The 14,366-nt window shown below is 33.4% G+C and overlaps 2 protein-coding genes across 2 annotated transcripts in view; one reads left to right on the top strand and one right to left on the bottom strand.

The window, feature by feature from the left end:
* The window catches only part of LOC133183102 (molecular chaperone MKKS-like), a 202,105-nt gene that overhangs the window by 25,427 nt on the left and 162,312 nt on the right, over window positions 1-14,366 (top strand). The window lies entirely within an intron of this gene.
* Window positions 1,258-14,366, bottom strand: part of LOC133182880 (DBH-like monooxygenase protein 1 homolog) — a 34,378-nt gene continuing 21,269 nt past the window's right edge. The window contains exons 11-14 of the mRNA XM_061317729.1: window positions 9,963-10,145; window positions 9,429-9,488; window positions 3,263-3,517; window positions 1,258-1,439 (exon numbers count right to left, since the gene is read on the bottom strand). Coding sequence (XP_061173713.1) covers window positions 1,356-1,439; window positions 3,263-3,517; window positions 9,429-9,488; window positions 9,963-10,145 — 582 coding nt within the window. The 3' untranslated portion in view covers window positions 1,258-1,355. The remainder of the gene's footprint in view (window positions 1,440-3,262; window positions 3,518-9,428; window positions 9,489-9,962; window positions 10,146-14,366) is intronic.

Here is a 14,366-nt window from a genome sequence, read left to right as displayed (position 1 = left end):
CTAGTAACTAAACATCTTGATAGAGCTAAAACGGCATATTTCTTCCAATATGTTGCTAAAATCCATGCTATGTAATGTTTTCAATCTCACAACTGCTAAGCTATGACGTCTCAACCGCTCAACTATGACGTCAAGCCTATGACACTGTGTTAAGAAAAGACAGAGGCAAAGGGAAAATCATAGAAAATGTAGTAAACAGTAAATTCAATGTTTTGTAGATGAATATGGAATTTATTTCACTCGTGAGACAGGATTTTTTTTATATTTTCACTCGTGCTTCGCACTCGTGAAAATATCAAAAAATCCTGTCCCACTCGTGAAATAAATTCCATATTCATCTACAAAACATTGAATATCCTCTATGACTTACATGTCGCAAGAGTGTTTCAGACTGATATATATTGTATTAAATAAGCGTGACCACAATACTATGTTAATTTTTGAAGAAACTATCAACCTACATGTATCGAGATCAAGTTTATATGAAGTCTAGGAATGCACAATATAACGTAAACTCCGGTATACAATGTGCATTTTTGTATGATTATCGATGTCAGACTGCAATCACTTAACATGTGGTTTTTATCCTTTACGCACAAATATATCAATTTAACCTTTTATCAGCTAGGTATTGATTTTTGATCTAACCTCTTTAAAGGGGCCTTGACACAGAATTGAAGTTAATATTTTCTCAAATTTTCTGTATAATATCATGATTTATATGTTGCTATAGCTTTTCACACGGAAATATAATAATAAAAGCGTGTTCAGAAACGTCTTTTACCTGGAAATTATTGAAACTACGAATTTCGGGACCCGTTTGATTGACACATCCTTACACTTTCACAAAGTAAACTTTATCCTTAATACTTAAGAAGAGTAGAAATTTTGTTGTGTATTAAAGAAAAATATTAAAACTATAATCCAGAAAATTAGAGTAGAAATATGAGCAAGCAAAACCAACTCACCAGTATTGTCAGTCCATGCTCAGTGATGTGTGCAGAGTTTAACAAATAGAACACACTCGGTGAAACGTTTACAAAAACAGATGTTTGACGTTATGTAAAGAAGAATGATGTTGTCATTGAATTTTAAGAACATTCATGTAAGTTCAATTCATTTAACTAGTTATATTTTTTGAATAAGCATAGAAATTTAAAATGTAAACAATGCAACTGTGTCCAGGCACCTTTAAGGTAATGACGACATCTGTCGAGTGTCTGTCTGACACAATGTCTGTCTGACAATCAGAGGAAATTATTCAATGCATATAATTATTTAATCAAATCAAGAAATAAACATATAAAATATCAACATTACTTAGTCTAATTAAAATTTAAAACAAAAAGTCTGTTTTAAACTGTACAGATTGTGTCTATAGGTTCTGTGTAAGGCACTTTCGGATACATAGTCTGGGGGTGGAAGACACTGTAATTATACTACAAATAAAAAAAATATAGATGTTAAAATACTGTATAAATATATATATTAAAATGAATGGTTGAAATTATGTCGTAAACAAAATACAATATCGATATACTGTAAAGCAACGTTTATATATGTTGGGGATAAGTTATGCTATACATCATGAAATACATAAGTATAGTGTTTACAATTAAATACTAGTGTTGTCACGAGTACCCGGTTAACCGATTAATCATCGAACGATGCGAATATCCGTTAATAAAACTGATAGTCGGTTACTCGGATATGGAGACAAAAATAGAAAAGACCTTATTTTGTTGAAAAATGAATACTTATATTTGTCCCCCATTTTATTTACGGTTATTTAACGTTAGTCTTGATTTCGCGTTTCACAAATACGACCAATTTTTTTGATTACATTACGTTTTCACAGTTTATCTAAATGATTGCTTAGATTTCCAAGAGATATACAAGTTTAGAAGATCTGAGTTATTTATTATAACCTTACTAAACTGTGCTAATTCGCAGTGCATGATTAAACAAAATGGCGACAAAGCTTCCGAAATATTTTAAAAGAATTTAAATCCGTAAGGTGTAAAATATGTGAAATGTAATTAACATACACAGAAACATTACTCTGAAACCAATGATATAATACGAGCGCAAAAACAGCCAAATTTTACGCGATATTCGAGAGAAAAATAATTTTAATTTTGAGCTTTTGCAATTATAAATAAATAAATAAAATACATATACAGTGCAGTTGTGTTTTATACAGGCCAGTATATTAATGATAAACACCTAAATTGTAACCGTTACGACCTTATACTTATATTAAAGTAATATCGAATATACCGCGAGCAAAGATGTTAGAGGTCTAAAGAAAAAAAGCATCCGAGTAACCGGGTACTCGATCGGAAAAGTAAGCAAGTAACTGTTTACTAAAAATCTTCCGATTTGACGACACAATTAAATACAATAGTTTATAAACCGTAAACTAGCATATATACTTGTCAGGGTAAGTTATAAAGTAGATATAGAAAGTTAACAATTAATCAATATAATGTAAGCCAGTATACACAAATTTGTTGGGGGTAGCTTATTGTGAAATCACTAATTTTCGTTGGGGTTTAATTTTCCTTGTTTTCGTGGAATAAGGATACCCTCGAATCATGTCCACCTCGAAGTGTTAACATTGAAATCAAGTCAAAACTACACATCTTCTTCCACGAAATCAAATCCCCACGAACCAATATTTTTTTCCTTAGACCACTATAATTTTACCCAACGAAAATTTGTGATTTTATAGTATACTCTACACAAAGAAATCTAAGAGTACTGTAAACAAGGGAATATAAAATACAGTAATGAAACAACTGAAATCTTAACCCTAGTATTTTTTTCTTTTCTTTTTTATTATATTTATGGTTCTTTTCCCTCAATAATTACGCCTGATGACCAATACTCAGCTATCTATTTTTTCTTGTCAATTTCTGTACTACCCCAACCCACCCTTCGTCTCAAACTGAAATTATTTATATACACGTGTGTCGATAGAGATGGGAGTTCACTAAATCCATTTCATTATCGTTTCAAAATATAGTGTAAAAATGTAATGATTCCCCACCCCTAGCGTCAGTGCTAGGGGGTGGTGAAGAAGGTCAGTTAAATATCCAAACACGAGAGAATTCGCATTGAAAGTCTAGTGGCCTTTAGTAAGAACACCAAACTATTAAATAATTTTTTTAATTGTATTGTCATTTAGATGCTATCATTTTTCCTCATAAATATGTCAAAATTAATCAAGTTGACTAAAATACAAATTAATGTGAATTACCATATTTTTTTCGTGCCCGTAAATGTAGAGATAAGAGTCACTAGCCAGACTATCATTAAACTCTTGGAAAATAGTTGAGTTCTTCCAATCGAAGGCATTAAACTCAGATGCCAATGACGCAAACAGACCCTTCTGATTCTCAGTATTGTGATGAAATCTGTCATACAGCGGTTTACTCAGGCAGTTATACAGTCTTGTACGTGGATAGTGGAATAAGGAGGAAATGCACATTTCTTCACTTGTAGAAAATCCTCCCTGAAAAGCACAAAATTCCAAGATAAATAATTAATTGCAAATACATTATCATGCGATTCTAATGACTGTTTATTAATGACTTCAAAGTTATTGTGATTGATACTTACATATATTATACTTCCTCTAATAACAATACATTCATAATTATGTTAGGTCCCTATAACAGTCATTATGTTACACTTCTTGGAATTACATTATATTAAATAGTTATAGTGTTAAGTTAAATACTTACACATAAATACTTACACAATTCACCTCAATACACTCAGCGTGTTGAATACATAAATATATGTTACACTTCTTATTACAGTGTGCTCTCTTACAATTGTTACAATGCCCCTTATCACAATCATTTTGTTTTAAAATACTTACATTTGCTAAACTTCTTGTAATTAGGGGTTTTTTTTGTGTTAAATACTTACATACGAGAGTTATCAAAAAGTCAATGGAATGGCCCCATAAAACTAAAATGCTTAACATACATCAAAGAATTTTTACACATTTTTAGAAGAAAAATTATACGTTTTATTTTTTAACAAATTGTAAAAGTTTTTGTAAGTAATGATATGACCAAGCGTTCAGTGATTTCTATATATATTATTATATAAAATATCGTAAATTTTATGGAAAATGCTCAGACAAGTAAGGGGTTAAAATAACACCGGAAAAGGGGGGGGGGGGAGTGATGCCTTTTATTACCCCACACTGAATAAAATTTCACCTCGGAAAACGTAGCATAGACCTAGGAATTGTTAAAACAGGCTCGAGGGAAGTAAAATACGTCCAGATTACATGTTTTTAAATGCCGTTAAAGATTCAAAGAGAAGAGAGAAACACATTTAATGCTGATTTGTAGTTCAAGGTCAGTTACATCGAAAGTGACGTTGCTCTTTCGCGGTAGAAATTTATTTCGACAAGGGAGTTAAGTTAACGTTCCCTTTTGCAAATAATTTATCCATTTACAATATTATGCATGAAATTCACTTGTCCATGACTTTGTAAAGTCATAAAAAACAAGTTGGACGTCAATCCTTATTTAACTCCAGGGAATCTCATCAATAACAGTGTACAGAGGCAGACGGAGTGGACATTGAGAAGCAGTGATTGATTGATTATTGTTGTTTTACGCCGAGTCGGCAATATTTCAGCCACATTTCGGCGGGAGAAGCAATGACGTTGTCGAACGATTTCATGAAACTCAACAGCGACAGCGCTGGTTGACCATATAATGTCTTTAAAGTTTTGTATTCAGGATAATTTAACAAATTTTCAACGTATCAAATTAAAATTTTCAAAACATCTAAACTTTTGTTGTTTTATGATCCTTGTAAATTTTGTAAGCACATATATTATCGCACCAGTCCAAACTATTTAATAACCTCTCGGTGTTACAATTCCCCTCATTTCAGTAAATGTGTATAGTACTTTTTACATATTAGACAAAATTGCGAAACAAAACCTTTTCAAAACTTGTTTATGATAAATTTGTTGTAAAAATATCTTATCATAGTTAAAATTAAGACATTTTAATGCCCAAAATTAATCAGTTAATTGTTAAATGAAGCGCAAGATTTTTATAGAAATGTCTGAAAATCGTGCTCACACTTAATGGAGGGATAAATTTCTTTTTCCGTGTTTCGTGTTTTGCGGTATAAATCAAATGTGGATGCTCCAAAACTCAAAAGAAATTTTAGAAAAGTTGAATTCTTTTCGAAAATAGACAGCATGTATGACAAGTACTCTGAGCTTAAAGAGATGCTTTAAGTTTCATTGACAATATGGAGTCTTTGGAAAACAGGTCTTCAACAATTCTGTTGAAATTCCATGGGCATTAACTGTGACCATTCATTAGCTGTCTTTATATGCCCAAGAAGAAGATCCATTCAAAAACTTTCACATGAGAAGAAAATGCACATGATTAGTATTGGAGTGGTGAAACATTGGACAAAGACACATGATTAGTATTGTAGTGATAAAAGTTTGAAAAAGACACTTCAATGATATTTCAGTTATAAAACTGTAGCAAATTTATAATAGTTGATTTTCAGATTCCGGATTGTTATCATGATCATAGCTACCTGTTATTAATTTTCTATTTAGCTGTTTAGTCTTATCTATTTGTAAGCTAGGACAGTTTATTGCTTTTTAATTATAGTGATAATTAGTTAATCACAGGTGGTCATTGTTTAATGTTATGTATTGCCTCCCCACTTAGAGGAGGTAGATTTTTCACTCCCCACATTGTGGAGGCTAGGTAGAGTATTTGGTCATTTGTACAGTTAAAGAGTTGCAGTTGCAGTTGTATAGTGAATTGTTGTAATATCAGACAGAATGGATTTAGACAGGATAGCGGGAGTTTAGGATTTTTATATATTCATCTGGATTATTTTACTATTATTTCTAATGTGAAGTGTGGACTATATATGTGTAAATGTTTTGTGTAGATATGTAAATAAATTAGTGAACTTTTATGCGGACTTCATAGTCATTCAGCACAATACTGAGGAAAGATGAGAATTTAAGTAAAAACCGCTCGGACAGTAAATGTTTATCAACTCAGCAGTTTAAGTTGACTCCCCCGCAGCTCGGCCTGCGCTACAAAACATTGACAAAACACACGATTGGTATTTCAGTGATGGAACATTTGAACAAGACACTTGATTGGTATTGCAGCAATAAAACATTAGAAAAAGGTCGTTGGGGAAAGACATTTGATAGAAGTGTGCATTGTGATAAAACACAGGTTTACTTAATTATATTGTAGTCTTGTGATTAAGAATTAAATAAAGATAGATGTTTGGTATTGTAGTGATGAAATGTAGGGGAAAAAAATTCTAGTGTGACGATTTCTGTGACAAAAACGCCGCAAAAAGACAGATATGTTGGGAGAAAGAAAAAGTTGAATGATACTGAAGAGATTAAGCATTACAGAGAGACAGTTTATTGGCACTGAAATTTCGAATATTTGGATGAAGTTGATTGATAATGTTGTACCAAACGATGGAAGAGACAGGGGATTAATATTGTATCGTGGTGAAAACAAATACAGGTAAACTTCGATATCTCGAACTTGGCGGGACTGAGGAAAAACTTCGAGATATCCGAGTGTTCGAGATATCGAAGTTGATGAATTTGGTGCCGATATTGTTATGTTACATATTCTATTAACAGGAAATTACCCCACCCCCCTTCCACCATGTGCATAATTCAAGCGGTAAATGTTTCAGTTCGTACTTAATGATAATCATTATCTTTTTAAAAATACATTTGCATATACACTTATAATGCATATATTATTTTATTTAATACTGCAACACTTACATTTTACAAATTTCGATCGCTTTCAATAGCGATAATCATGCTGGTTTCAGGATTTCTGATACCCGGATATGTGTTACGCTTTGTAAATGATAAACCGATCACTGTAGTAAGGATTAAGACGGAAACAGGAATTATCGTTCTACAATAATTTATTGAAATTGTCAATATATGCATAAACAAAAGCACTACAATTTACAACATTTATCAACAGATAAAATCGTGTTTATAATGAATGAAAATGAAACGAAGTCTAAGCACTACATCAACAGATAAAAGTGTGTTTATAATGAATGAGTCTCAGCACTACATCTGATAAAAAGTCAGTTGACTTAAAACACCAATAACAATTTCACTGGAAGAAGCACTAGATTCTTATTCACTGGGATTCACGGTCCAAAGCACAGTCATTTGTGAAGAATGAGGTAAGGCAAGTTTGTTGTTTGCAGAATAATCTCTGGTAAACTTCGGCTGCCAGGCGTCTTTCAATCTTCTCAAGTCCTGGGATCAGGTCACCGGTGTTTTCTGACATCTCTATCCACGTTCGTATAACATCAGATGCTTTCTGTACATCAGCGGTCGATGGCTTAACTGGTTGATCTTTCACTTCTTCATCTTCCTCGTCACTTTCTTCATTGTCATTCTTTTTTCTGGCATCAAGGATTGAATCGACGATGGCGACATCACTAACAGCTTCGGATGTGACGACTTCCTGATCAACGCAGGCATAATCTTCAAATGGCACTCGTAGTCTTAGGGAAGCAAGTGGTATGTCGTCTTCTGGATCATCTTCTTCATCACTGTAGGCGTCCGCAGGCTGTTCTCCGGTGTTGATAAAATTGGCATGACGGAAGCAGTTTGCTATCGTTTTTTCTGTGACATTGGCCCAGGCTTTGCTTAAGAGACGTAAGGCATCAAGGACACTAATGATGGTTGGTTCTGTTGTGTGTTCATAAGACTTTAGCTGCTGAAGTATAACAAGCTTACGATAATGCACTTTTAAGTTCTGGATCACGCCCTGGTCCATAGGCTGTGTCTTACTGGTGGTGTTTGGAGGTAAAAAGATCAGCTTAATGGCCTTCAGTCCTGTGACTCTAGGATGGGCAGGGCAATTGTCCACGATCATGGCTACTTTTCTTTTTTGTTGGTTGAATTTTCTGTCTAATGACCGCAGCCAGTTGGAGAACAGCTCTGATGTTATCCAGGCTTTCTTGTTGGCGTCATATTGAGTGGGCAGAGTTTTCACGTTTTTAAAACAACGTGGGTTTTTTGCTTTGCCTATGACAAAAAGCGGCATCTTTTCAGTACCAGTCATGTTGGCGCACACAAGTACAGTTAGCCTGTCCTTGCTGCATTTTCCACCGTGACAGTCCGCACCCTTAAAATCTAATGTTTTGTCGGGTAAAAGGCGGAAAAATAACCCGGTCTCGTCTGCATTAAAGATATCCTTTGGGTTGTATTCGCAAAGGATGTCTTTAATTCAGCGGCCCATTCCGTCATATCGTTGCTTTGCTCATTTACAGATTTAGATTCGCCGCATACTTTTTTGAAAGTGATGCCATGGCGATCTTTAAACCTATCCAACCAACCAGTTGAGCATTTGAATGTTGTTTCGCCTAGCTGAGAAGCGAACTCCTCAGCCTTGGCTTGTAGCAGAGGGCCAGACACGGGCAGATTTCTATCTATATATATAATTGTCGAGTTGAAGGCCACAGCAAGTTGTTTTCATCTTCTATTGTAGAAGTTTTTTGAATAAACTCTGCTTCATATGAAAACAAAGATAGGTCTGCTAATAAGGGGCGCAATTGGTACCCATGAGTACCGTATTCCAACAGATTGTTGGAAGACCTGATCTCCAAAACCTACATAGATATTGTCAATCAGAAACTCAAGCATCTTTTTAATATCAACTTCAGAGTACTTATGTGTACATTCAGAATGCTTTTAACAAACTAATTTTGCAAATGACCAATGACAAGGCAAGTATGTTAACGAGTTCCATTTTTATTGATAAAGCAGCTGCATGTTATGACAAAAAGCCTGGGCTTTAAGTTATCGTGGGGAATGATTGTATAAAGTGTAAAAAAAAAAATAAATAAATAAAAAAAAGTCATACGTGTTGATGTTACTGATTTTGTTAAAATTTTATGATTTCAAATTTTCTAAAAGTTCCTATGAGTTTTTAAGTATCCACATCTGATTAACATTACTTCTCGAATACACTGTTGTACAATACTCCTAAAATTTCTCCTTCACTGCTGTAAATATTTTGGTGAGGAGAAAAGAAAGATGCTTGGTAGAACATTTACTGGAACACGCTATGTATCATGTCAGTGCAAAAAGCAATCCACAATCGGCTTCGGAAAATTGTTTTTTGGGCAAGAAGACCATTTGAGGGTCTTGTTTTGATACCATGTCATCGCAAAAGTCGACCGCATTTCGTAAGATGGCATATTAGACTTATCCATGCCAATTATGCAAATGTTCTGTTTATGTATGAGAAAATTTAGCAGTGAGTTAGCAGTGTATGTTACAGTGATTGTGTTCAATAGGTTACATTTCCTGAATTTTACGTATTGTGTTTAATACTTACGTATGTTACATTGGTTCGTCCAGTGGAGTCATATGTACACTCCAAAATAATTCTGTCGCCCTGAAATGATAGATTAATCAATTTTTTTCTTTTAAAATATACTTTAATTTTCAAAAATGAATTGTAATTTTCAGATTACAGTTGAGAAAATATAGGTATTGAGAAAATTTATATTAAGAAGAAAAGGATTTTTTAATGTTTAAAGATAAAGTATATATCTAAAATATCATTCATAAAATTATCAGGCCTTTGAAAATTGTCAAAATATATACTGATTAAAAAAATTGTAAACATATATTTAAAGAGTATCTTTACATGTTTCAATTCATCATGCATTACAGTAACATTTTTAAATGGGTCTATTATTGATTTAAAAAGTTTGATATATCATATTTCAGGCAAGACCACTCTCCATCTAACTGACAAAAAATATCTTTATTAGCAATATGTTTCATAGATTTTAGCTCATCATTTAAAATGGGATGTGCTTATGATTTCAGAATCTCTTTTTGAAAGCATTGAAGTCATACATACATCTCTCAGTGTTCTGTTTGTTCGTCGGAACTCCTGATAATTAAAGTCATAATGTCTGTCGTCTACTAGCGGTTTTTGCTCCACTCCACCTCGAATTAGCCGTGTTTTTATCGCCTTGCCAAGTAGATGGGCATGTTGCTGGACACCGAAGACACGGACACCGTTTGGAAAATCTTTAAGACCCTGAATTGCAGAGAACAGTGTGTAAGAACAGGAGCCTTAAATATGACACATTATTGGATATTTATTACAACAAGAGGTCCAAGGGATTGACAGTCCCATCCAGAACTGGAACTCTGGACTTATGTGGGATAAAATTTTACAATTTGGAGAGGACTATATGATCATTATTTCCTTGTCTTCAAAGAGGCAGAGACCATTAAATTCACAATATTTGCCCTTTACCATACAGACTGTACAGTGTCTACTAAAATTGGCTTAATTGCTTTAGCCTTCAAGAGAAAATAAAATTGTTCAATATTTTACAGCCCAACCACGACAACGAACGAAAACGGATATAGCTACAAGTCACTGAGTGACTCAGGTCATCTAAAAAAGAATGTAAAAACCAATAGCTCACTTACAATCTGAGGGAAGAAATTCCCAATTAAAAGCTAAAAATGAGACATTATTAAGGTCTTCCGTCTTCACGGAAGACCTTATAGTGATTCTACTGTTTCTTATTAAGGTCTTTCGTCTTCACGGAAGACCTTATAGTGATTCTACTGTTTCTTATTAAGGTCTTTCGTTTCAGACGGAAGACCTTATAGTGATTGTACTGTTTATTATTATTAGGGTCTTCCGTCTTCAGCGAAAGACCCTTCTATTATTCTTCGGTTTCTTTTTTACCTTTATTATTATTAGGGTCTTCCGTCTTCAGCGGAAGACCCTTCTATTATTCTTATGTTTCTTTTTCAAGCTTCTTATTATTATTATTCTTTTTTTCTGCACAAATTTTGTGCAGACGATTTCTCGGAGATGGATTGATGGATTTGCTTCAGATTTTCAGGATTGTTGCTAGGTTATCTGAAGTTAATTCCGGCTAAACAATTTTTTGAAATTTACTTCCGGTCGAAAGTTATCGCCCTTTTATCAAAATTTAGAGGACCTCCTTGTCTGCGATGGAACTCAAAAACGGCTTAAGCTAGAGCGCTGAAATTTTCAGTGATGATAGAGGACATGTTGCCATTTTGCACCTGGGTTTGGATATTTTCCGGAAGTGCCTAGTATGGAAGCTCGGTAGGGGTCGAAATTTAGGACACGAATCATGAGTGAATTTTTGAGACATTTTGTATCATATCTTTTAAAGCATAATTATTTTGTAAAAACATACTGAACAATATTTGTGCAGAATGACAAGCTCTTTGATATGATATCAAGAAAAAAGGGCTGACTTGTCATATTAGGGGCCAAGAGGGGCCAAAAGTACTAAATCAATAACTCTTTAACGATCAATATTTTGGTATACATTACTGAAGCAAAAATGTTTATCTTAACAATTTACAACCATATATTATGATATATACATCATATGTTACATAATTAAGGTCCATAAGGGGCCAGAATACCAAATTTTTGGCATTCTATATCTCGAAAGTGGGAAATATTTTGATAAGCAATATTGAATAAAAGATGTTCAAAATAATGTTCTAAACAATATTTAACCTTTCGATTTTTGCTAAACGTCCCCATTAAGGAGTTGAAGGACTGGCCCCTAAATATATCTTTTGCATATATCTCGGAAACAAAAAAGAATTTCTGAATAGTTGTTGAACAAAAAGTGTTCAAATTTATAAGAGCTTCAAAATGGTATGAAGAAAAAGGGGCTGGCCCCTCAAAATAGGGGCCGAGAGGGGCCAAAAGTCTTTAATCAATAACTTTTTAACGGTCAATATTTTGCAATTCATTACTGAAGCAAAAATGTTTATCTTAAAAATTTACAACTATATATTATGATGTTCACATCACATATAACATAATTAGGGGCCATAAGGGGCCAGAAGGACAAATCTTTGCCACTTTATATCTCGAAATTGGGAAATGTTTTGATAAGCAATATAGAATAAAAGATGTTCAAAATAATGTTCTAAACAATATTTAACCTTTCGATTTTTGCTAAACGTCCCCATTAAGGAGTTCAAGGGCTGGCCCCTAAATATATCTTTTGCATATATCTCGGAAACGAAAAAGAATTTCTGAATAGTTGTTGAACAAAAAGTGTTCAAAATCATAAGAGCTTTAAAATGGTATGAAGAAAAAGGGGCTGGCCCCTCAAAATAGGGGCCGAGAGGGGCCAAAAGTCTTTAATCAATAACTTTTTAACGGTCAATATTTTGCAATTCATTACTGAAGCAAAAATGTTTATCTTAAAAATTTACAACTATATATTATGATGTTCACATCACATATAACATAATTAGGGGCCATAAGGGGCCAGAAGGACAAATCTTTGCCACTTTATATCTCGAAATCGGGAAATTTTTTGATAAGCAATATAGAATAAAAGATGTTCAAAATAATGTTCTAAACAATATTTAACCTTTCGATTTTTGCTAAACGTCCCCATTAAGGAGTTCAAGGGCTGGCCCCTAAATATATCTTTTGCATATATCTCGGAAACAAAAAAGAATTTCTGAATAGTTGTTGAACAAAAAGTGTTCAAAACCATAAGAGCTTTAAAGTGGTATGAAGAAAAAGGGGCTGGCCCCTCAAAATAGGGGCCGAGAGTCTTAAATCAATAACTATTCAATGATCAATATTTTGTAATATATTACTGAAGCAAAATAGTTCATCTTCACACTCTTTAACTATATAACATGGTGTTTACATCATATCTTATGCAATAAGGGATAATTAGGGATCAGATTGTATAATTTTTGGCGCCATAAATCTTGAAAAGGAAGAATATATTGATAACCAATATTTAAACAAAAGATGTTCAAAATAATATTCTTAATAATATGCAATCATTCAATTTTTGCTAGACGTCCCCGTTTAGGACTTAAAGGGCAGGCCCTTAATATTTCTTTTGCATATATATCGGAAACGAAAAAGAATTTCTAATAGTTGTTGAACAAAAGTGTTCAAAATCATGAGAGCTTTAAGATGATATCAAGAAAAAAGGGGCAGATCACTCACATAAGGGGCAAAGACGGGCCGAAAGTGTTTAATCTATAACTTTTTATTGATCAATATTTTGTTACACATTACTCAAGGGAAATTGTTTGTCTTAACAATTTATTTATATAACTATTTTTTAACGAAAATCACAGTCAAATTCTTATCTCATCTTATCAAAAATTGGACGGAAGACCCACTCGTTGCTCGCAACGAGATCGCATCTAGTTAAGGTCTTCCGTCTTCACGGAAGACCTTATAGTGATTCTACTGTTTCTTATTATTATTATTATTATTATTATTATTATTCTTTTTTTTTGACAAAATTTTGTGCACGCGATTTCTCGAAAAGTATTCAGTCGTTTTCAATGAAACTTTCAGGAAAAATCAGTCATTGTATGAACTTTGTTCATCACAAGGAAAATTTGGAAAATTCCATTTTGGTTCCAAGTTACGGGCAATTTCCTGATTTTAAAATGAAATTTTGTCGCCCCTTTTTTTCAAGAATGGCTAAAGATATGAACTGGAGACTTATTGGAGAGCATAGAACGTGACTTTTAAATTTGCAGAATCGCCTTTTCGTTCGTCGTCGGCACTTCCGGTCGTTTACGGAAGTGATCAAAGAAATCGTAAAATTTCAACTTTCTTTTTTTAAATCAATACTTACATCACATTATTGCATCTCTTTTGTAGTTTCGAAATATGTTGGTCCCACCGGAAACAAAAACGTCAACTTCCGGTTATAAGAGAAAAACTACATAATTTGAGTATTTTTCTTTCCCATTAATATCCTTTGTAGATAAAGTATTTGAAATGACTTTTAAGTATGTTATTTACACTGCAAATATCTAGAGTAACCTCAAATATCTTTGTAAAATTCACTTCCGGTTGCGTGTTTTTCTGTCCTCAAAATGAGAAGTTGTCTGAGCAAGATCTCGGAAACGGTGAGAGATTAAGACACCAAACTTATTTGAGCAACAGACCTTGAGCAGTAGGCAAATCCATTTGGGTTCAGAGCGTCAGCCGTCACTTCCGGTCGTAACAGGAAGTGATAAAAGAAATCGAAAATTTCAACTTTTCTTTTTTTAATTAAAAATTGCATCACCTTATTGCATCTTTTTCTCAGATTCGAAAGATGTTGGTCCCACCGGAAATAAAACCGTCAACTTCCGGTTTTAGGAGATAAACTACGTTATTTTTATATTTAACATTCTCATAAATATTGCTTATCGATAAAGTACTTGAAATAATTTTATGTATGTTGCAGGTACTGCAAATGTCTAGAGA

This window comes from Saccostrea echinata, unplaced genomic scaffold, assembly GCF_033153115.1.
Source record: "Saccostrea echinata isolate AGI-Se365-2 ecotype Australia unplaced genomic scaffold, CSIRO_AGI_Sech_v1 ptg000009l, whole genome shotgun sequence".
NCBI classification, from domain to species: Eukaryota; Metazoa; Mollusca; class Bivalvia; order Ostreida; family Ostreidae; genus Saccostrea; species Saccostrea echinata.
The sequence above is the reverse complement of the archived record's forward strand: the minus strand, read 5'-3'. Positions and strand labels throughout refer to the sequence as shown.